The sequence below is a fragment of the Peromyscus eremicus genome, chromosome 13 (assembly GCF_949786415.1).
Source record: "Peromyscus eremicus chromosome 13, PerEre_H2_v1, whole genome shotgun sequence".
Classification (NCBI taxonomy): domain Eukaryota; kingdom Metazoa; phylum Chordata; class Mammalia; order Rodentia; family Cricetidae; genus Peromyscus; species Peromyscus eremicus.
In genome coordinates this window covers 61831368-61856063 of record NC_081429.1, presented here as the reverse complement: position 1 = coordinate 61856063, position 24696 = coordinate 61831368, and the positions used below count along the sequence as shown (strand labels likewise).

General features: G+C 41.2%; 1 protein-coding gene across 1 annotated transcript in view; it reads left to right on the top strand.

Moving 5' to 3' along the window:
• Positions 1-22561, top strand: part of Wdr75 (WD repeat domain 75) — a 30325-nt gene extending 7764 nt beyond the window's left edge. The window contains exons 5-21 of the mRNA XM_059278247.1: positions 616-740; positions 2111-2181; positions 3475-3594; positions 4486-4574; positions 5817-5975; positions 6840-6899; positions 6987-7102; positions 8218-8393; positions 9515-9672; positions 10009-10189; positions 10971-11065; positions 15921-16016; positions 16586-16755; positions 17244-17303; positions 20996-21142; positions 21451-21542; positions 22236-22561. Of these exons, the coding sequence (XP_059134230.1) occupies positions 616-740; positions 2111-2181; positions 3475-3594; positions 4486-4574; positions 5817-5975; positions 6840-6899; positions 6987-7102; positions 8218-8393; positions 9515-9672; positions 10009-10189; positions 10971-11065; positions 15921-16016; positions 16586-16755; positions 17244-17303; positions 20996-21142; positions 21451-21542; positions 22236-22440 (2120 nt within the window). The 3' untranslated portion in view covers positions 22441-22561. The remainder of the gene's footprint in view (positions 1-615; positions 741-2110; positions 2182-3474; positions 3595-4485; positions 4575-5816; positions 5976-6839; positions 6900-6986; positions 7103-8217; positions 8394-9514; positions 9673-10008; positions 10190-10970; positions 11066-15920; positions 16017-16585; positions 16756-17243; positions 17304-20995; positions 21143-21450; positions 21543-22235) is intronic.
• Positions 22562-24696: the final 2135 nt, after the last annotated feature.

The following is a 24696-nucleotide window of genomic DNA, read 5'->3' as shown; positions in this document are numbered from 1 at the left end:
AGGTGACAGCTCAGACCCATTTTAAACCTCAACTTAGTCCTTTGAAACAAAGTATACCTGTGTAAGATTTCTATTTCTGTAGATATAGCCAGGAGTGTCGGGGAGTTGTGGATTTAGACTTTATTCAAATGAAGAGTTCAGGGACTAGAGAGATGGTTCAGCAGTTAAGAGCACTTGCTGCCTTTGCAGAGGACCCTGATTTGGTTCTCTTCACCCAAATGGCAGCTTCCAGCTACCCGTTACTCCACTCCCAGGACCCCTGTGGGCACCAGGCTGTACACAAAGTGCACTATATACAAGCAGGCAGAACTCACAGACATAAAATAAGAATAGAGAAATCTGTGTGTTTGTTTGTTTGTTTTTTAATGTAGAGTTCAGCGTGGATCTCTTGAGTTTGAGGCCAGCCTGGTCTACCAAGCAAGTTCTAGGACAGCCAAGGCTACACAGAGAAACTTTGTCTCAAGAAAAAAAAAAGGAAGAGTTAGCTTTAGGTCCATTTTATTTAAGATGACCTACATTTACAGTCTTGGCATTTGAGAATACAGATTAGTGGTTTTATCTGATTCAATGTACTTCTTTAGAGAAACTTTGTAACAAATGACTTCCTCTGTCTAGACATATTCCAGCTGGTTTCTGTGAAACTGCCCAAGTCATCAAGCCAGGATGTGGAAGCTAGGGAGCTGTCCTTTGTTTTGGATTATGTAAACCAATCACCCAAGTGCATTGCCTTCGGAAATGAGGTACATTTGTTTTGTTAGTTTCTGCTTATAGTTAAGATCTATTCCCTGAAAGTTTTCCCTCATCACTGATGATCCTGTGCTGTGCTGTGTTTTCATTAGTAACAAAAAATCTATGACGTTGTTTTAATTCTCCCCCAAAATAACAATGTCTGGTATTTGTACTCTTCTTTGCCTTTCATATAAAAACCACTGATGTTGTTCCATTTAAAAAAGAAAAAGAAATCATTCCATTTTAGGCTTTGTGTCTTTAGAAAATATGGGCTCTCTATCTATAATTAACATACCCATTATAGGAAATTCAGATATTACAGAAAAATATAATGAGGAAGGAAAATATTCAATCTCACCAGTGATAATATTTAAAGACTTTCCTAGACTTGTTTTGAACACATGGTAGACGACAGTTCCCAGAGGAAGTAGGATCAGACATATTTTTTTCTTTTCAACTTAGTATCACAACGTTCGTGAATGCTAACATGTTTTTGACAGGTACTTTATAATATTTGTACCATTATTTAGCTACCTGTTAATAATTTATTATTATTATTATTTCATCATTCTTCTGAACATGGTTAATGCCTCAAGGAGAGAAGATGGCTTTATTGTTGTTAGTTCAGTATTCAGCTTCATTGATCATCAGTGTGGGTCAAACCATAATTAGAATCCGCTTCACTTCTGCTACAGTTACTAATGGTGTCAAGATGAGGAGCAGTGTTAAATCCCCTGGCCCTAGATTCCACTTCTGTACAGAGACAGAGCATGAACACAGAGTAGTATGTCTAGGAGTGACGACTGTTCTCCAGAGCTCTGAAACATAACTTACAACCCAGAGTCAACCAGCCAAACAACAGAGTTCTGGTGTACTTATTCAGCTGAATGCTACTCAACAGTGAAAAGAAATTGATAGCACACCTAAGGTGAACTTCGGAAGGGTCGTGTTGAGCCACAGTTGCAATGTACAGAGTGAGATACAGAGTAAGATAAGCTGTGATGATAAAATGACAGTTGCTGGTGAGAGTTGGGACTTTGAGGAAGGACAAACGGGGAAGGGACATTCTTGGATTGAAGGAACAGTTATGTAGACAGAGTCAAACCTGGCACGGTATTATATGTATGCCTAGTGGGGAAAAAAATGTAAATCACTACACTTAAAGTTAGAGAGTATAGAATTTAGGGCTTAATTCTTCTTAATTTTAAAGGTAAGATTATCTTTTTCATGGCCAAAGTATAGCATATCATTTCGCAGTAATATAGTTTTACAGAGATTTTTTTTTTTGTACTTGGCATATTTGGAGAAAATACTCCATTATTTATTGATGAGTCCAAGATTTTTTTTTAAAAAAAATGTTATCTTCTGCTTAAATCACCAGGGAGAATATATTGCTGCAGTGCGGGACTTTTACTTATCTGTTTACTTTCTCAAAAAGAAAAAAACATGCAAGTAAGATTTCCCTTTTATTAAGTTTATTATATTACCAGAGCATTTATCACAGTGTTGTCCAAACCTGTTTCCAGAGTCTTGTTTCAAGAAGTGGGACCATCGTGTCCAGCTACAAACATTTTAACCCACAGTGGTGGGGAGGATCTTAGCTCAGGGTCTCCTCCATCCCAGACCCCATAGAGACAATGCACCAAGTGTGGACTTGGTATAAAAATTGAATTTAGATTGACAAGGCTTGGCGTGATGGTCCTCATTGGCTGTAGGAACTGAAATAGGCATTAGGTTCCTGGGGCTTTGTTGCAGTTTGCTGTTCTATTGCTGTGATAAGACACCTTTACCAAAAGCAGCTGGGGAGGAAAGGGTATATTTGCTAACATCTTGATCTCACAATACATCATAAAGGGAAGTTAGAGTAGAAACTGTAGGGAAGAAATAAAGCAGAGGCCGAGAATGCTCTTTACTGGTGCTCTCTGTGGCTCACTCAACTTGCTTTTTATACTTGCAAGACCCACTTGCCTAGTGGTAACATCACCCCTAGAGGGCTAGGCCCACCCACATCAATCTCAATCAAGAAAATGCCCCACAGTCTTGCCAAGAGGCCCATCTGGAGGCATTGTCTCAATTGAGGCTTCTTCTTGGTGGATGACCCTATCTTGTGTCAAGTTGACAAAAAAATTATATATGTGTGTGTGTGTGTGTGTGTGTGTGTGTATAAACATTTATATATACACATATATATATAAATGTTTAGTGCATTTCAGCCACCATGTGCTTCAAATTAATATGTTTAAGTAGAGACAGTATCTAATTGAGTTGTAAGGATAAATAAGATGCCGTGTTAGAGAGGCTGTGGTGCTGAGCCGAGCATTGTATAGTCAGTCTTTCTTAGCCACGGTCATCTTCCCAGCTACCCTTCTGAGATTAGCATTATTTGTTATGTAAAGGTCCTCACTTCCTCGGAAGTGGAATAGGAACCAATCTAGACAGAGCAAATGATTTATCCCCTGTATTGTTCGTTTAGGACCCATAAGGTCACTTGTTTCAGTTAGAACTTAGTAAGCATGGCCATAAGTTTAATGCTGAAATTTTGGTTCAGGGAGAAAATTGAATCAGCTGTCCCCAGGCCAGAAAAAGGAACTAAAAGGAATGTCTTCATGACTTAAATCGTAATAGCTTCCATTGACCAGTTCTTGTAATATGACTCACATGAAGTTTATATTGTGTATTGGTAAATGTTTACCAAACAAAATGCTTGATTCGTAACCAAGGGAAAGTTGTTTTTCTTTTTCCTAGTTTTACTTTACCATCAACCAAAAATAAGAAGAATGCTAATAACAAGTTCACCTGTGTAGCCTGCCACCCAAAGGAAGACTGCATTGCATCCGGCCACATGGATGGCAAGATCCGCCTCTGGTCAGTGAGCTCGGGAAACGTGGGGTCGCTTGCACACTGCTTCACACTCATCCTGCAGAGCAGCACCGTCTCTAGGTCCTAAAGGAGGTTGTGTGAGCATCAGAACTGCTGCAGGACTGGGCTGTGCTGCCACCTCTGTTCCTTGTCCTGCTCTCCCTTCAGGCTGCCATGTAGGGTTCCTGACCTTAACTTCTGGAGAGAGGGAAGCATTCCATGTCACCTGGAGCCATTGTATTGGAGAACTTAGCTCTCAGCCTTTTAACTAGAACAGGAAAGTGAGACATTGCTTAGTACCTAGCAGGTGGTATGATGGTACCATAATAACATTGCCTGTAGACGTGGTTCTGGTTAGGAATAACAAGGTATTTCTAAATACTGATGTCAGAACACGTCAGACTGCGATGTGTTGGACTTAGCACGCCGTTGTTTCCTGTTCTGCACCTGAGGTCAAGTGAAGAATTCTGTTTTCTCAGCCCTAAGTCCATGTCTCCATCAGATAACTTTGCTCATGGCTAGGGAACCCTGTGGAAGAGGAGGCAGAAAGGATGTCCTTTGCCTGTTTACTGTAGTATGGCTTCCAGTTTCATGTTTCTATGGGATTCCTGAGCACCGAAGAGTGGGTCTCTGTTTCTCGTGCTGTCTGTTAGACTTTTCTCCTGCACACGGCTTTGTTTGTCTTTTTTGTCCAATTCTGATGTGTTAGTTTTTGTTTTACTATATTTTATTTTATTACTGTCTCAGAAGCCTGTTTATTTTCTAATCAGAGACAGAAAGTTCTAGATGGGAGGGGAGGTGGAGAAGAACTGGGGGGAGCTGACAGAGGGGAAAACCATAGTCAGGATATATTATGTGAGGAAAAATGTTAAAAAAGTATTTCGTTGTTTCCAACAGGAGGAATTTTCATGATGATAAGAAGTACACATACACGTGTTTGCATTGGCACCATGATGTGGTTATGGATTTGGCTTTTACAGTGTCAGGTAGGTGCCATTTTGATAATTAAAAGGACATTTAGAAATATCTGAATCAAATGTTGCGATTCACAGCGTTTACAGATTTAAAATTGAGGCACCAGGTGTGGTATACAACTATAATCCTATTGCTTGGGAGGCTGAGGCAGGAGGATCACCATGAGTTCAAGGCCTGCCTAAGCTTTGTAGTGAGACCCTGTCACAAAAAACACATTATGGGAGTCAAATTGTGAACACTTCATGACCCTTTGTTGGGCTTTACTCACCACAGTAGTATGTAGTTTAGCGTTCAGGATTCCAGAGTATACGCTTGTGCTCATCATCTCTCTTAACATAAAGAACCTATGTAAAGTGTATGCCTTTTTTTAAACAGTCTTATTATAAAGATGTAGTCAATAACTGCTGCTATTTACCAGATGCAAATAGCTTCAGTGTTTTCTATTCTCTGTCTTTGGACCAGTGAAGTCCGTCCTTAATTGTCCTTTCATGGATGAAGGAAGTGAGAATTTGAGGTAGTGACTAGCTAGCATAAAGTCCAATGGCTAGTAAGTAGAATATGGTCATGGGTGTAATTTAGAAGCCTGTATTTGAATTGAGAGATTGTGAGTGTTCCCTATTTCATATTTTTGGTTGTGAGCCTAACCTTCAACAGCTGCGCCATCCCTCCAGCCCAGGTGTTCCCTACTTTAAATTCAGACCCTGTTTTGGATGTGAGGCAGACATAGGAAGTACATACGTCTTTTATTTTAATGCCCTCATACCCATGTGCCTGCAGAGCAGGAAGGAAAGTGATTGTCCTTCACTTGTTCCTCCTGGAGACTGACAGGCAGGTGTGGTTGACAGATGTTTTATATGTAGGTCATCTTTACTCTGTTTCCTCTGTTGCACAATAGAGTGACTGTAGCTATTACTATTATAACTATAAAAGAAGATTTTGATTGTTTCATCACAAGGAATGGGTAAATGCTCAAGGTGCTAGATGTTCAAATTACCTTCTTTGAGTGTTACACCATATATGTATGTAAGCATCATGGTATATCCTGTATATCTGCACAGCTATGTCAATTAAAAATAAAATTAAAATAAGACTGAAAGATAATAAAACCAGATAAAATGATAGGAAGACACTTTGTAAGTTTCCAAAGAAATCACTTAAATGCTGATTGTATTTGTCTTTGTTTTCTTGTTTTTGTGGTTTTGTTTGTTTGTTTTCCCTCCAAACTCTGCCTGTTGGTTTCTTTGGTCGTGAAGGCACTAGTGTGCTGAGTGGCGGGCGCGAGTGTGTGCTTGTAGAGTGGCGAGATGGATCGGAGAAGAACAAGGAGTTTCTCCCTCGCTTGGGATCTACTATTGAGCACATCTCCGTCTCCCCTGCGGGAGACTTGCTCTGTACATCTCACTCTGATAACAGTAAGTCTGAGTTTCTCACTGTGAGGAGGTAATATTAGCTACCAGCTTGTGTATGGAAGACAAAGGGACCTAAAACAAGTAAGAGCAGAAAGCTTTATTAATACGTGGATTTTTCTTCACTCTTCTGCTTTCCTCCACCCTCTTAGCCTCATGTGCCACCAGATCCATCACTTTCAAAATTGTTTTTATGAAAGCATAAGACTAAATGTGTTTGTTTATTTCCATGGCAATTATATTTTCAGAATCTTTTGAAATAGAAGGCGGGTTTGAAGTGGGCCTTCCTACTTTCATAAGTAACGGCATTTTCATGAGAGCGCTGTGGGCGCCATTGTTGCAGTTCTAGGCGAATGTGGGAATGAGCACTAGGAGGAGGAGCACAGGCTCTTCTCCCGTTCCTTCTCACCTGGGTCGGTTTGTAAGCTGTCGTGTATTCATGAGCACAATCGATAAAAGCAAATAATAGATCCCCTCCTCTGACACAGAACCCATAAGGCAGCTCACAGCCACCAGTAACTCCGGTTTTGGGATACCCAGCATTCTTGGGTAGCTTCCCTGAGCACCTGCACTCACATGCACATATCCTCCCCCCCCCCCCACAGACACACACACACACACACACACACACACACACACACATGAACACACATAATTTGAAAGAAAAGGTAAAGACTTCAACAGGCACTTCTATCCCCATCCCTAATTGTTCAACTAACTTGTAAAATAAAGCCCTGATTTTCTAGTAACACTGACTTAGTTAAGCTTACTGGATTGTCTTGTGTTGCAGCATATCAAAATAACTTAAATGTCTGCTCCTTGATACTCTGACCTATTTATGTTTAATTGTTTTTCTCCTTGCTTTAATAGAGATAACAGTTATTCACCGAAATCTCGATGCATCTGCAGTAATTCAAGGCCTAGTGAAAGGTACGGTGGACTCCAGGGGATGTAGGACTACACCTGAGGAGTGGCTGCTGCTCCCAGTTTAATCACTGTCTGTCGCTTCTCTTGCAGATAGGAGTATATCTACTGGCTTGATGATTGACCCAAGAACCAAAGCTTTAGTTCTAAATGGAAAGCCTGGTCACCTGCAATTTTATTCTCTCCAGGGTGATAAGCAGTTATATAATGTAAGATTTTGATTCATAGCTAAGTTTTAAAACAAGCGAAAGGTCTTTTACTACTGGTCATGGGGTTATTTGTAAGCTCCTGGTATTGATCCTTTGCTTTTGTATTTGAACATGGCTGATAGTGTCTAATTACTGTGCAGTTGTTGCTGCCCACATGTGTGCTTTGAGTCACAATGAAAGGGAATGCGCCTGTGGGATTGACAGTACAGATGGGGTCTGCTGTGTGGTAAAACTGTCATCACATGCTAAAGTTCAGTGCAGATTAAACAAGAACACTGCAGGCCTGCCAGATGCAATCCCACCTTTGTGCAGTGCTCTTTCTACGTTACTGCCAGAGTAACTAACGTTTTCTTTCTTTCTTTCCATATCCTATAAACATCTTCTGAAGGGGCAGTTACTGTACTTAATACAGTTTGAGCATCCCCAATCTCAAAATCCAAAGTCTTTCATTTTGTTTTTGTTTTTCAAGACAGGGTTTCTCTGTATAGCTCTGGCTGTCCTGAAATTCACTCTGTAGACCAGGCCGATCTTGAGCCCAGTGATCCACCTGCCTCTGCCTCCTGGGTGCTGGGCTTAAAGGCATGGGCCACCATGCTTGGCCAAAATCCAAACTCTTAAATGTTCCCAGATCTAAAAATTCTGAGTACCTCCCTGAAACTACAAAAGGAAAAATCTCGTGCCTGACTTAATGTGAAGACATATCACAGCACAATGCTAAAACTATTACATAAAATTACCCACAGGCTGGCTGAAGATTTTAAGAGCACATAAAACAAATGGATTTTATGTGTAGACTTGGATCCTAGCCCCCAAATACCTCCTATGTCTATGTAAACATTCTAAACATGGAATGAAATCTGAAACATTTTGGATCTATAGCTGTTCAACCACTTAATTTTCTTAGCAAACACAAGACAACCCATTTTAAGGGATTAAGAGATCAGTCATAAATAAAAAGCTAGCCTACTTAGACCATTGCTTATCTTTTTTTACTTTCTTACTCTCTTAAAGTGATAGAGAATTTAATTTAGACTTGAAGTTTCCTTAGAAAAAAGCATGACTGTAAATTAAAGGTACTTATATTAATAACATATTGGGCTCTTTAACCTTGTCAGTTAGATATCATACAGCAAGAGTACATCAATGATGACGGCCTAATCCAGATTGAACTGACGAAGGCTGCCTTCGACTGCTCTGGCACTTGGCTAGCAACAGTTGAACAACGGCAAGAAGATGAAACTGAGCTTGAACTGCAAATGAAGCTGTGGACCTATAGCAAGAAAACGCAAGGGTAATCCTACTGTGTGGCCACCATTTGAGCTTCTGTTTACAGCTAAAACCGTCAAGTCTTGTTTCATTTTGACACAGGGAAATGGGGCTTGGGGTATTAGTCTAATAAGAAAGCTTTATTTTAGCTTTCCGTTTTGAGAAAGCATTGGTGTAATGTAGGTCATGCTATGTCGTCACAGAAGAGATGAAACATGAGAAAGAATTGTAACCCCACAACATAATACACATTCCAGGCAAATCCAGAATTAGAATCCAAGTGTGTCCCTAACTGTCAAAGTAGGAATATAGACATGTGTCATGTTAGGTAAATAACCCAGTGCTTGTTTGCAGAGCTGCTCGTTGGGTCTTTCTGTTCCAGCCCACCACCACCACCCCTTTTTTTCTTTTTCTTTTTCTTTTTTTTTTTTTTTTTTTTGGTGGAGAATGGATCTCTCTGCATAGCCCTGGCTGTTCCTAAACTTGCTATGTAGACCATGCTGGTTCAAACTCAGATTTGCCTGTCTCTGCCTCCCAAGTGCTGGGATTTATGGCGTGCACCACCATTCCTGGCTTGATGAGTTTCTAAAAACATTATGACCTGAGCCTGTGCCACACGTTTCCCAGATGAGAAAAGCAGCCCGGAACTGAGTGGTCCTTCCTAGTCCTCTCTTGAAACATTTACTCTTGGAGGTACTTGCTCTGGTGCTCTCTAAGGACACAGAGCAAGCAGTGTCCATGACTGGGGCAGTTTGAATAGGTCATTTTTACCCCATATTTTCACAATATAAATATAAGTGGATCCTTTCAGAGCCATTCTTTTCCTCTTTTTTTCTTGTGTCTGTTTTTAGAAAAGACCAGGCTTCTAAGTTCTGTGTCATTAGCCTGCAGAGTCCGGTGGAGTAGCTTCAGCCATGGTTTGTTTTGTATTAGGTTCATTTTTACCAACAGACTGGCCACTGTATATAATCAGTATTTGAGTCACCCCAGATGCATGTGATGTTAGTCCTGTGATTGTTAGAGTGTGTGAAGTTTTGCCATTGTGGATGACAATCCGTCACCTGCCCATTTTAAAGATGTTATTGAGTGATGTACAGAGCCTACCCTGTTTTTCTGAGAGTAAATTCATGATTTTCCTTCTACTAGGTTTGTTCTTAACACAAAGATCACCATGCCACATGATAACCCCATCACAGCTCTCTGTTTCAATAACGCAGAAAACCATGAAAAACCCACACTGGTCACAGCCAGCAGAGACGGCCACTTCAAAGTGTGGGTGTTGGCAGATGACTCTGATATATATAGTAAGTTAACACATAGAGCCTATAAACTATTGCTTTTTTCATATTAAATATGTACATACCCTTTCACCAGAATCGTGCCTTGGGGAAGTGAATGACATTGTGTCTGTTTGGTCAGCTCAAAGGGCTATTGCTGATGGGGCTTTTTCTTCTCCACTAGAGGGAGGTCAAGGTCTCCAGGAAGGGGAAAATCGCAACACTTTTGACTTAGCACAGTTCTGGTGAATCTGCTTTTTGTTATGTTTTATTTCCCTTGTTTAACTTTTTCAACTTATAATATGTCTCTAATGTTATTTATTAATATTTATGCCATTTTTGTTATGGCTTGTTTTTCCACAGAAAAAGCCATTGGCTGGACTTGTGACTTTGTGGGTAGTTATCATAAGTATCAAGCAACCAACTGCTGTTTCTCTGAAGATGGCTCCTTACTAGCAGTTAGTTTTGAAGAAATAGTTACAATATGGGATTCAGAAACATGGGAACTAAAATGTACATTTTGCCAACGAGCTGGGAAAATCAGGTAAGTAAATTAGTTTGTATTGCTACCAAAGTATGTATAGCTTTGTAATTTAAGTAAGCCTTTAAACTTCAGTAATAATGTATGTTTCCCCAGTAGAAGTAATCTGTAGGTTGCAGGGGATAGGGTAAAAAGCTAATCAAAACGTTGGAAAACTGAAACTTGTGAGTACATGAGCAGTTTACAAGCATTCTTAAACAATGATTAACATTGAATTATTGTATCCAGCTTTGTTCAGTACAGTAAACAATTGAATGGGGGTATCATGTAGCAATTAAAGCTAAGCCAGCCTTGGTTGATCCTGATGTGCCAGTCTGTGTTCCCATTAAAAACATAATGTTAGACTCAAACCAGACCTGAGGACAATTCTGACAGGTGACTAATTTCATCTCATTTTAAATATATCTGATTTTGAATTTACTTTGTAAAACTTTAAAATTCTGAATACAGATTTCCTCCTGTAGGTAAAGAACATAAGGTTTTGTTGTCATATATTTTACATAAATTGTTCTGTGTTCTGTGGTGATTGCTCCATGATGCTGCATATAAGAGAGTTGATCATCAAAGTTTCCTAAAGAAATACAAGTACCTAAATAACCCCTTTGTATTGCCTTAGCACCTTTTCCATTGACGTCAGAACAATTAGGGACACAAAAAGGAATACCCATGCCTGCTTGCAAGTCTGTACCGAGTAGAACTAAACCCTGTGGGCACAGCCTGCAGTTGTTTGTAGGTAAATGTGCTCATGCTGCCTGCTGCTCACCCTGGTGTGGTTCTGACCTAGGCACCTGTGCTTTGGAAGAATGACATGCTCCAAGTACCTCCTCGGCACAACTGAGAATGACATTCTCTGCTGTTGGAACCTGCTCAGTTGTTCACGTAAGCTGCCGCTTTACTCTGAGGTGACATGGAGGGCACATGTGGGTCAGTAAGCTGCCGCTTTACTCTGAGGTGACGTAGGAGGGCACATGTGGAACACTGCAGTTAGACTATGATGTTTTAGGAATTAAGGATACTATTTCCTTTTTTTTTAATGTGGTTTTTTTTTTTCATTTTACATACCAATCCCAGTTCCCCCTCCCTCCCCTTCTCCCACTTTCACCCCCACCCTCCTCTCCACTCCTCAGAGAGGATAAGGCCTCCCTCCTTTGGGAGTCAACAAAGTCTAGCATACTAACTTGAGGCAGGACCAAGCCCCTGTGTCTAGGCTGAGCAAGGTATCCCACCCTAGGGAATATGTTCCAAAAAGCCATTTCACGTACTGGGATAGGTCCTGGTCCCACTGCCAGGGGCTCCCCAAAGAGATCTAGCCACATGACTGTCACCCACATTCAGAGGGTCTAGTTCAGTCCCATACATGTTCCCCAGATGACAAACCTGAGTCCATGTGCTCCCACCAGCTTAGGTCAGCTATCTCCTTGGTTTTCCCCATCATGATCTTGACCTCATTTGCTCCTGTGATCCCTCCTCCCTCTCTTCAACTGAAGTCTAGGAGCTCAGCCCAGTGCTTGGTTGTGGATCTCAGCATCTGCTTCCATCAGTTACTGGGTGTACTTCCTATGATGATAATTAGGGTAGTCACCAATCTGATTACAGGAGAAGGCCAGATCAGGCACCCTCTCCACTATTGCTAGGAGTCTTGGCTGGTGTCATCCTGTGTAGTCCTGGGGATTTCCCCAGCACCAGGTTTCTCCGTATCCTCCTAATTGTTCCCTCTACCAAGATACCTCTTTTCCGTCCCTCCCTCCACTCTGCCCATCTCAGTCCCTCCTGATCCCATCCCCCATTCTTCTATCCCTTCTATTCCCCCGCCCCTCCTAGTTTACTCAGGAGATCCTAACTAGTTTCCCTTCCTAGGCCCCTCCATGTGTGTCCCTCTAGGGTCCTCCTTTTTACCCAGCTTCTTTAGGGTTGTGGATTGTAGCCTGGTTATCCTTTGCTTTGCGTCTAATAGCCATTTAAGAATAAGTACATACCATGCTTCTCTTTCTGGGTCTGGGTTACCTCACTCAGAATGATTATTTCTAGTTCCATCTATTTGCCTACAAATTTCATGATGTCATTGCTTTTTGCCACTGAGTAATTATGTAATTACTCCATTATTGAGTATTTTTGCATCAATGTTCATGAGGGAGACTGGTCTGTAATTCTCTTTCTTAGTTGCATCTTTGTGTGGTTTGGATATCAGGGTAACTGTAGTCTCATAAAAAGAGTTTGGCAGTGTTCCTTCTGTTCCTGTTGTGTGGAACAACTTGAGGAGTATTGGTATTAGCTCTTCTTTGAAATTCTGGTAGAATTCTGTGCAAAACCATCTGGCCCTGGGCTTTTTTTGGTTGGGAGACTTTAATGACTGCTTCTATTTCCTTAAGTGGTCATAGGTATATTTAAATTGTTTATCTGGTCTTGATTTAATTTGGTATGTGGTACCTATCCAGAAAATATCCATTTCCTTTAGATTTTCCAATTTTGTGGAGTATAGATTTTTGAAGTATGACCTGATGATTCTCTGGATTTCCTCATTGTCAGTTGTTATGTCCCCCTTTTCATTTCTGATTTTTGTTAATTTGGATGCCTTTTGGTTAGTTTGGATAAGGGTTTGTCTATCTTGTTGATTTTCTCAAAAAAAACCGACTCTTTGTTTCATTATTCCTTGTATTGTTCTCTTTGTTTCTATTTTATTGATTTCAGCCCTCAGTTTATTTCCTGTCATCTACTCCTGGGTGACTTTGCTTCTTTTGTTCTAGAGCTTTCAGGTGTGCTGTTAAGTTGCTAGTGTGAGATTTCTCCAACTTCTTTATATAGGCACTTAGTGTTATGAACTTTCGTCTTAGCACTCATTTCATAGTGTCCCATAGGTTTGGGTATGTTGTCCATTCATTTTCATTAAATTCTAGAAAGTCTTTAATTTCTTTTTTTATTTCTTCTTGACCCAGTAGTGATTCAATTGAGCATTGTTCAATTTCCATGAGTTTGTAGACTTTCTGTAACATGTGTTGTTGAATTCTAACTTTAAGGCATGATGATAAGATACAGGGGGTTATTGTATCTTTTGAGATTTGCTTTGTTACCAAGTATATGGTCAATTTTAGAGAAGGTTCCATGAGGTGTTGTGAAGAAGGTATATTCTTTTGTGTTTGGGTGAAATGTTCTATAGATGTCTGTTAAGTCCATTTGAGTCATAACATCTATTAGTTCCCTTATTTCTCTTAAGTTTCTGTCTGGCAGACCTGTCCAGTGGTGAGAGTGGGGTGTTGAAGTCTACCACTATCAGCGTGTGAGTTTTGATGTGTGATTTAAGCTTTAATAATGTTTCTTTTACAAATGTGGGTGCCCTTGTATTTGGGGCATAGATGTTCAGAATTGAGACGTCATCTTGATGGATTTTTCCTGTGATGAGTATGAAATGTCCTTCTCCATTTCTTTTGATTAATTTTTAGTTTCAATTCTGTTTTGTTAGATATTAAGATAGTTATACCAGCTTGTTTCTTAGGTTCATTTCATTGGAAAATCTTTTCTGAACCCTTTACTCTGAGGTAATATCTGTCTTTGAGGGGGAGGTGTGTTTCTGGTATACAGCAGAAGGATGGATCCTGTTTTCACACCCATTCGGTTAGCCTGTGTCTTTTTATAGGCAAATTGAGTCCATTGATACTAAGAGATATTAATGACCAGTGATTGTTAATTCCTGTTATTTTTGGTTTTATTGGTGGTGGTGGTATGTTTGTGTGTTTCCCTACTTTGGGGTTTGTTGGTGTGAGGTTACCTATTGGCTATGCTTTCATGGGTGCAGCTAACTTCCTTGGGTTGGAGTTTTCCTTCTAGTACTTTTCTAGAGGGCAAGATTTGTGGGCAGGTATTGTTTAAATCTGGTTTTGTCATGGGATATCTTGTTTTCTCTGTCTATGATTGAAAGTTTTGCTGGGTATAGTAGTCTGGGATGGCATCCGAGGTCTCTTAGTGTCTGCAGAACGTCTTTTTCCAGGACCTTCTGGCTTTCAAAGTCTCCATTGAGAAGTTAGGTGTAATTCTGATATGTTACTTGGCCTTTTTCCTTTGCAGCTCTTAATATTCTTTCTTTATTCTATATGTTTAATGTTTTGATAATTATATGGTGAGGGAACTTTTTTTTGGTCTAGTCTATTTGGTGTTCTGTAAGCTTCTTGTACTTTCATAGGCATATCCTTCTTTAGGTTGGGGAAGTTTTCTTCCATGATTTTGTTGAATATATTTTCTGTATCTTTGAGCTAGAATTCTTCTTCTTCTATCCCTATTCTTAGGTTTGGTCTTTTCATGGTGTCCCAGATTTTCTGGATGTTTTTTATTAAGAATTTGTTGGATTTAACATTTTCTTTGACCGATGAATCTATTTCTTCTATCATATCTTCAACGCCTGAGATTCTCTCTTCCATCTCTTGTATTCTGTTGGTTGTGCTTGCATCTGTAGTTCCTGTTCGTTTTCCCAGATTTTTCATTTCCAGAATTCCCTTAGTTTGTGTTTTCTTTATTGCCTCTATTTCAATTTTCAAGGCTTGAACTGTTCCTTCATCTGCTTGATTGTTCTTTTCCTGACTTTCTTGGCTTTCTTTAAGGGATTTATTGATTTCTTCCAGTTTTTTGTTTGTTTTCTCCTCTACTTCTTTAAGGGAGTATTTCATTTCCTTTTGTCATCTTCATAAAGTTATTTTTAAGGTTGTTTTCTTCTGCTTCTTCTATACTGGGGTGTTCAGGTCTTGCTGTTATAGAACTACTGGTTTCTGGTGGTGCCTAGTTGCTCTTTATGTTGTTAAATGTATTCTTACACTGTAGTCTGCCCATCTCTTCCTCCACTTGGTGCAGGTGGGGCCTGTTCCTTAGGGGCCCCTATTCTTCTACTTGCTGCAAGTGGGCCTGTGACTTACGGGGTCACTCCTCCTCCAGATGCAGGTGGAGCCTGTGGCTCTGGTGATCACTGATGCATCAGGGATGTTTAGGGGTGTGGGGAGGCTGCTCCCGGTCTCTGGGACTTTGGTGGGTTGGAGAGAGGTATGAGATGTGCCCCTGGGTGCTATGGCCGAGTGAGCAGGACTATACAGCCTGGAGCCCAGACACTCATGTCCTCCTCCAGGTACAGGTTAGGAAGTATCCTATTTTCATGTCTTTACCACAATATGTAATTTTTCACTTGACCAAAAGTTTTGAATCAGTGGGCTGGTAGTAAGTAGATAGCATACTGTAAACAATAAGGCACTTGTGCCTAGTGTGCTCAGAGTACAGGACTGCATGTTCATCTTCAGAAGTTGAGGAATAGCTCTGTTGGTTGTATGTAGAATCCCAGACAGTGTAAGATTTGATAGTCTGTCAGAGTACTCCTGAAAAATTAGACTTTGGTGGCATTTTACTGATTTGCATGTAGGGAAAGTATGATGTTATTTCATCATGACTGTGTATGGTGGTGGTCTCTTTCACCCACAGTTAGTAAGAGTAGAAAAGCAACCTCCATGAATCTGAATGAGCCTAACTGTGTCACAGTGTGTGGAAGGACCTGAAGTTCGTTTTGCAGCTCTGCTTTCTCCTGCACACTTCACTGAACCCCTCCACAGAAAATGTCAGCATGTGTCTATTGTTATGGAAAGCATAAACTCCTTCCATAGAAGAATAATGTGTGGGGCGGTCCCAAGAAAGATGAAGAACACCCATTGTAAAGACTTAAGAGCTTTTGGTGAACCTGTTCTCAGAAGTGTATCCTTTCCCACAGTGCAGTGGAGTGCGAAGTTAAACATTAGAGTTTTGGAACCCGACCCTTACTCAGACCACGTTGCTGCGGTGTCTCAGTCTGCAGCAGGCTCAGATCGTAAGTACTATCATGCTCTGATAGCGTGAGGCCTGTTTCCTAAATTCTCTCTTTAATGTCTTTAGTATAAGCTGATGCACACTCTCCTTGAATCAGAAATTCATGTGCAGCTCTTTGCCTGGGGCCCTGCCCTTCCTCTCTTGCCCAACACCTCTAATATCTGCTTTCACACTTAGTGCTTTGAGTGTTCCCCTGACGTTTCCACAGGCCAGGTCCCACTCAGCCTTCAAAATCTTCCTTTGGATGTCTAACTGGACTTGGTCTGCTTCTGAGACAGTGTCTGCATCTTTCTTCTGATACTGGGCAGTATTCTGGTATCTCTTCTACAGATGCCCCTGGTCTCTGGAACAGAATTCCTTTTCTTTTTCAGATTCTAGCCCTCGTTCCTACCCTGTTTGGTGCATAGCAGGCACTCAGTAGATTAAACAGAAACAACAAGAGATTTGAAACAATCCTAAGTAGTGCATTTACCTGGTGGGCTGGGTACAGGACGAGTGTGATCCTGCAGCCTGAGGCTAGAACCAACCTCCACAGGTTAAATGCCATCATGTTCCTGTTTTCCCCTTTAGTGTTTGTATTTAAACCCAGCGAGCCGCAGCCACTGTATATTCAAAAGAATGTCTCCAGAGAGGAAGTCCAGTGGGGAGTGTTTGTCCCACGAGATGTCCCTGAATCATTCACCTCGGAAGCTCACCAGTGGCTGAACAGGTCCCAGTTTTACTTCCTAACTAAATCACAGGTAATTGACTCCTTCAAAAAAGTGTGACCAGTTTATAGACATACTTTTAGAAAGTTTGTTTCTAGGTAGGACTCTCATTAAATGTTTATTTCCCAAAAGAAGCAGTCAAATGTCAATACAGCGGTGCTATGAATGCAGTTGTCCTAGCCCTTTACCCCACATCTGTGAGGCTTTGTGTTAACTCTGACACAAGAAAAGCACCAAAATTACTTTGTTGCATTTATTAGCATTTTCTCCTAATTTTACGATTTGATTTGCCGTTGAAGAAACTGGAAGCTTTTATTTTGTTACCAGGTCTCACATGCCTCTCAAAACATAGTCTTTTAACTCTCACCGGACCTTTTAATCAAATTTAAGTCTTTTATAGCTTTTCTGTGAGCAGATTTAAATACCTGAATGAAAATTTGACATTTTAGGACCCGTGTCATCTTACTTAATTTGTACCTCATAGTATTCATTTTCCTGCATTAACTGACCTGTCTTTTCAGTGTTTATTAACATTCAGTACAAAGTCTCCAGAAGAGAAACTCACACCAACAAGCAAACAGGTAGGCATTCACTGCTGTCCGTGTGGAGAAAGTTCGCTTTCAGATTCGGCTGTGACAACAGTAGCTAGCTGGACTGTAAGAAGGAATTGTAAAGTGCATACCTGTGAACTGGTGTCCTGTTTTGACACTATAGTGCTCTGCTGCAGTCTAGAGTACTGGAGAGAAGGATAATCTTATGTGTTAAGTGGACAGTCAGTGGCCTGCCATGTCTAATTGTGAAATGGAATTGGCTGAATAACCAATGGTAGGTCAAGAATTTTGGGATGAGGTGGAACATGCCAGAGTAGATGAGTGGAAGTGCTGAGCTCATAATTAAATGATACTCCAGCCCACTCCACTGAGGACCTTGGGTTCTGTTGTCTGCACTGTGTTCTGAAACAGCCCCCCATGAACATTAAGGGACTTTGATCCTCATCATTACAGAACCTTCTGTTATTGCAGTTAAAGTTCTTTTTACTTGCTTGTACTTCATATCTCTAAGAACATGTTTAGATTATGGATTATGGATTTAGTTATCTGTTGAATTTATTGAAGTTCTTAAAGCTGAAAGTTTATATTATCTTAAGATATAAATGTATTCATAGCCAAATAGTCCACATACTTTCTTTATGTTTGTGATCAGCTTTTTCCCCCTCCTGGAATTAATGATTGTCTCCTTTTTTTGTAATTTGCTTATTTTTTTGTTTTGTTGTTTGTAGCTGGAGTTTTTCTGCCTGGCCCACAGTCAGGGCAAATCTCTTTCACCTGCCAGTCCCACAGCCTCTCAGACCCGACCAAGTAAACACAGAGACTTATGTTGCTTTCAAACTGTATGGCCATGGCAGGCTTCTTGCTAACTGTTCTTATAGCTTAAATTAACCCATTTCCTTTAATCTATACCTTGCCACATGGCTCGTGGCTTACCGGCATCTTCACAAGCTGTTTCTCATCATGGCGGCTGGCAGTGTCTCTCTCTCAACCTTCCACTTCCCAGCTTTATTCTCCTCCTTGTCCCGCCTACACTTCCTGCCTAGCCAATGGCCAATCAGTGTTTTATTGATTAATCAGCAACACGTTTGCCATACATCCCACAGCACTTCCCCCTTTTTTTTTTCAAAAAGGAAGGTTTTAACCTTAACAAAGTAAAATTACATGTCATTTGGGAATTTGGGCGTAGCTTCTCTTACTACTTCCTGCTGGAAGGGGGCGCTGTATCTTATGGGGAAACAAAGAAAATTTTAGAATTATGGAATAGTCCATGAGGCTGTATCGTCTGAGCCAGATGCCTTCAAACCATTCTGGATGTTGGATCATCTGGGCCATGGTGTCATTGGAGACCTTTCAGGTGGCCTTGGCTGGTCAAACCTGATGTATCTTAATCTTGAACAAATCCATAGCCTTTGGCTTTCTGTGGGAACAAAAGCAGAGTCTCCTTTCCAAAGTAACATATCCTTACATCCAAATTTTGAAGTCAAGGTATCTTTAAAATATGCATTTTGGCATAACTGAACAGCTTTTACAATCAAATGTTTTTCTGCAGTTAAAAATCCCAAACACAACACAATCCAGATTCTCTGTGTAATATTCATCTTTACGTGGCTTTTTTTATACTACCTTTACTGTCTCTTTAAAGACTTTATTTTTAAAAACTATTTATTTTTTTATATAACTGTATATATTCCTTTTTTTCTCTTTCAAGCCTACGTACATTTTTACACACATTGTAAACTATTACATCTGAATCTGTCTTATTGTGAATTTATTGCCTTAAACTGCAGCAGCTGTGGCTGCTGGCTCCACCCACCTCAGCTTCCCAACATGGCTACATTTACCACCAGCTCTGGGAGCTATCGTGGGTCTATGCTTTTAGCCAAGCAGCGTGTAGCCCAGAAACCTCTTTTTTTGTTTTGTACCAGCAAAGTCTAAATCCACCATGCAGCTTACTGTGCCACTTGCAGAGGTCTCATTCCTGCCATAAGGCAGCAGGTCGAGCGCACATGCTAGGAACCCACCAGTAGCTCAAACCAGCAGCTGCCGCTCATTTGAGAGAGACAATTAGGAACTGTTTTTAGCTCCGTTTTACAATCTTTTTTCTCAGTTTTTGGTGGAAACTCTTGCCACAACGTTGGAGGCCATTTGTAGCTGGAGTTTTTCTACCTGGCCCACAGTCAGGGCAAATCTCTTTCACCTGCCAGTCCCACAGCCTCTCAGACCCAACCAAGTAAACACAGAGACTTATGTTGCTTTCAAACTGTATGGCCGTGGCAGGCTTCTTGCTAACTGTTCTTATAGCTTAAATTAATCCATTTCCTTTAATCTATACCTTGCCACATGGCTCGTGGCTTACCAGCATCTTCACAAGCTGTTTCTCATCATGGCAGCTGGCAGTGTCTCTCTCTCTCAACCTTCCACTTCCCAGCTTTATTCTCCTCCTTGTCCCGCCTACACTTCCTGCCTAGCCAATGGCCAATCAGTGTTTTATTGATTAATCAGCAACACGTTTGCCATACATCCCACAGCAGTTGTTATTCTACTCCAGCATTTATGCAAATTAAATTAATTCTTTCAGAATTTTCAGACACATAGGTATTCTTTCAAGTTATGATAACCATTTTCACAAACCTATACCTTACTTCAGTCTAGACTAATTTCTCTGTGAATCTGCTCCACAGTGGTCATCCTGGGGACATTAGATCTCAGAGAACTGCTCTCTCTTTAGTCACTCCTTTGCTTTGGTAAAGCCTGTTCTGTTGAAGCAGGGGTTAGGACCTTGTAGTTTGGGCAGTTTTCTTTATTCTCTGCTACTTGATTGACTCATTGTCTGTAAATGTAAACTGAAAACCATTTTGAAGATGGTGGCTTAAGATTGTATGGCTTCTGATGTTGCCAGACATCCAGGGCCATTCTTCATCTTTGATTGTGTAGCCATAGCTTGCTTAATTTTTTCTGAAAATTCATTGAATTTATTCACTAATTTTCATTTGTTGATCATCAGTATGCCAGGGACTATTGTAGACAATTGGGATGTGTTAGCAAAACAGCTTTGTCTGTGAAGATACAGATGCTAAACAACAGGTACCAAGTCAGTGAAGTGTGAGTACTTTAGAAAGTGGAGAGGGTTGAGATCAGGGGCGGGTGAGTGAGGTATGTCTCACAGTTTTAAGTCAGCCTTACTGACTACAGCCATCTTTACTCTGCATGCGATATGGAGCTCCGTGGAGAGCTTTGAACAGGGAACTGACTCGGGAAGTGCTTACTCCATCTCCAACACACCCCCAACTGCCCTGGGTTTTGTGTCTGTTTTGTTATTTCATGTTTATCAACAACAGCACACACACACACACACACACACACACACACATACACACCCCTTGCTTTTCTCACAGCTGTCTTAGAATATTGCTTTCTTGGCTTTATTTCCAGGATGTCACCATGTGGCCTTTCCCCACTCTGTGCCCTTGGGAGTGTGTGCCCACTGTGATCTTTATACGCCCCCAGCAAGGAAGCCATGGTTCTCTCATCAATGTCTGTAGTTAGCTTTCCCATGTAGAAAGTGGGACACGAGGTGTCAGTTGCTTTGTGACATGAGAGTAACTGAGTAATTTCTAACGTTTCACCAGAGCCATTTTACAGTTCAGTGGCACTTACCTGTTATGTCAAAGAAGTTCCACCTTTTTATTGAAATATTTTCTTTTCCTTTTGCATCCACGCAGCTGCTGGCAGAAGAAAGTCTGCCAACGACCCCATTTTCTTCTATATTGGGGAAACACAGGCAACAGCAGGATGCAAGGTTGAGTGACACTTCGGAGAGTGAGCTGGTACAGCTCCCCTTAACGGAGAACATACCTGCAATTAACGAGGTGAGTGATCAGTTCAGCAGACCATGGGAAACGGTAGACACAGTGAGCACCTGAGCTGCAGGTAAACTGTCTCAAGTAGCGTTTGACTCATCCAGTGTCCAGACAAGCATGGTACCTCAGTGGGGTGATTCTCTCCTGGACCTAAGTGAGCAGTGGCGGCTGCACAGGTGTGAGGAACTGGAAGGACTGTTTCCTTTGGCTTGGTTTTCTCCAGGGAAGAATTTAGAATAAAGGGTATTAGGAAGTGAAGTAACACTCTGCTGAAGGATGATCTTTCTAACCAAGTCTGCCTTTCCGTGTGCCTCCAGCTTCTCCACACCCCGGCCCACGTACTGCCCTCGGCTTCTTTCCTGTGCTCTCTGTTTGTGAACTCGTTGCTGCTGTCTAAAGAGACTAAAAGGTAAGAGTTCCAAGAGGTTTGTCTTCTGTGTTGTTTGGGAAATGTCGTCCACTGTGTTTGTATCTTAGCTTTGAAATGTGGCTAATGACATAAGATTATTAAGTTCAATACTTGTGATGAACTGAGAAAGATGTGTTGTACATGCTTAAAGACGTGGTGAGAGTTACACGTTTCATAAGTTCACTTGCTCTTTCATGGCCCGTGCTCCTTGAGGATGCACATCACAGTGTTTTCAGTTGAGTTACCTTCTCTATATGGTATTTCAATGTGAGTGTCTTAAAGTTATTATTTAGAAATATCTAATGGTACATTGAGTTGAGGCAGGTCCAGGCCTCTCCTCCCTGCACCCAGGCTGTGCAAAGTGTCTCACCATAGGCACTAGGCTCCAAAAAGCCGGCTCATGCACTAGGGACGGGTCCGATCCCACTATTAGGGGCCCCCTAAACAGTTCAAGCTCATCAACTGTCTCGCCTATCCAGAGTACCAGGCTCTGCTGACTCCCCATGGGAGACCTTGCCTTGGAGGAGGTGGGAATGTGGGGTGGGTTGTGGAGGAAGGCTGGGGGCAGGAGGAGGGAGGACAGGGGAATCTGTGGTTGGTATGTAAAATGAATAGAAAAATCTCTTAATAATAAAAAAAAAAAATGAAAAGAACTATCTAATGGTGTTACATTTTATTCTGTTATTGTCAAAGTCCTGAAGAAATTCCTGATGATGTAGATATGGAAGAAAAAAAAGAAAGTGATGACTCAGATGAAGAAGATGATTTTACTGAAAAAGCCCAGGAAACAAATAGCACCGATCTGGGGGAAGATGTTATACATCAGCTGTCAAAATCTGAAGAGAAAGAGCTGAGAAAGTTCAGAAAAGTAGACTACAGCTGGCTAGCTGCTCTGTAGGCCACGGCCATGCACAACACAGAGACATGTTGTACTTAACTTTTTACTGTCTGTTAATACTCCAAAAAAATTTTTTTAAGTTATTTTATTCTTAAGACAAAATATTAAAAGTCTTTTATTTGCTTGTTTGTTTAGAGTCTTAATAAGTTGCTTAGGCTAACTTTGAACTTGAGTCTCCTCTCACCCTCCCACATCAGTAGGTTTATAGGCCTGCCCTGTCTGGTCAAGTTTGTGTGTTTGTTTAGATTTTTTTACTTTATGTGTATGAAGGTGTTCCTTGCATGTATGTCTGTATACCACTGGCTTCCCTGGTGCCTACCAAAGTCAGATCAGGGCATCAGGCCCCTGGAACTAGTTACCCATGATTGTGTGCCATCATAAAGGTGGTAGGAATCAACCCCTGGTCCTCTGCGAGGAAAACAAGTAGTCTAAATCACTGGCCCAACTCCATTTGTGTCAGGCTGTACATTTGTGGGTATATGCTTTATCATTCCAGGTTTCTCTTGAGTCACAGAGGAACCTTATTTTTTGGTAGGTATTGTTTCTAGGTGAGGTGACAGAGCTGACTGTAATTTACCCCTATACCCTCGTCTTTAATTTGAACATAGGAAAAGATGGCTTTGCTGCTGTTACTTTTAAATTTGACACCAAAATTCATTGATTTGCTAGATGTGACTGATTTATTCACACACCAGACTTGATCCTTTTTGGTTGAATTTCCCAGTCTCTACCACTCAAGACAAAGTATAAGCCACCCAGTTCAGTAGCATTGTGTTATATTAAGCACAAATGGCCTATATTTTAATCAATACTAAATACCAATTATACTGAGATATAACTCCTCACTCACACATGTAAAGTGAACAATTCAATGAGATCTGGTATTTTTATAGAACTGTATACCAGCATGGAATCCAACTTTTGAGCAATTTCATCTCCCTACCCCCACCAAAAAAAACCCCACCCAATTCTTCCAACCTCCACACCCTGCCTGCTGGGCAACAATAATCTAACTTGACAAATTTGCCACTTATGAACCGTTCATCTCGATGGAGTCATGCAATGTGAGCTCTTGCAGCTGGCTTGTTTCACCTAACGTTCTTCCTTGTAGCATGGTTGAAAGGATGGAAGACTTTGTTTAGACTCACTATGTCCATGGCCAGCTGGGTCCCTTGCCACAGAACTGTGGTGAAGTAGAAGAGCTTGGCTGAGGAGGGGGTGGGACAAGATACACCCTTCAAAGACACCTCAAGTAACTTCGCTCCAGCTGGGCCTCTTCTAACCGGCCATTCAGCTGTTAATTGGTGAATTAGTTCATAGATGAAGTTAGTTTCAGGCCCCTTGATCCTGTCACCTAGATTGTTTCCCTGGCTGGAGACCAGGCCAACAGATGAGCCTGTCGTACATTTTCAAGCATGACCGTTGTTGTCGTGTGAGAGCTTGCATTAGCACTTCATTCCTTCTGTGATGTTCAGTCTTTTTGCATATTTACCTAGTAGTAGAACTACTGGTTCATTCATCTTCACGTCTTTTGAAATGCCACCATACTAAACTGAAAAATCAGTTGTACCATTGAGCGTTGCTCATAGCCTGATCCATTAATCTTACGTCCCTTTGGACAACAAGTTGTTCTCTGATGTTTTAAGGCTTTTTAAAAAGTAATTGTGTGTTTACCGGGGTGTAGGGAGCTACGAGTGCAGTGCCCACAGAGGCCACTAGAGGGGATCTGACTCCCAGGGCTGGAGTTACATGGGGTTGTGAACAGCCTGAGAGCTGAACTAGAGCCCTCCGCAAGAAGAGCACACACTCTTAGCCACTGAGCCACCTCTCCAGCGGTAATTTTTAATCAACTTTAAGTTCAAAGCAAAACCGAGGAAAAGATTAATAAGAAATAACCCCTCCCCTACACATGAATTAAGTTCTGAATTATCAACTTACTGGCAGTGGTAACATTTATTAGAACTGATGAACCTGCATTAACTATCACATAAAAGACCCACAAAAATAACTCCTTCCTCTGCTCATCTTTACCAAGGCATGAACCCCACTCTCACCGTGTCTGAGACGAAAGGTACAGCTTTTCATGTCTAGAAGTACATGAACTGAACCTGATCCTTGCTGGCGGATGAGTCACAGACTAACCACATACACATGTGGCATGCACTTCACATACACTCCTCTTCATTTACAGTGCAGTGTCTCTGCTATTACCTTAATTTGATGGGATGGAGGGTCGCTCCAGATCCAGAGATTAAC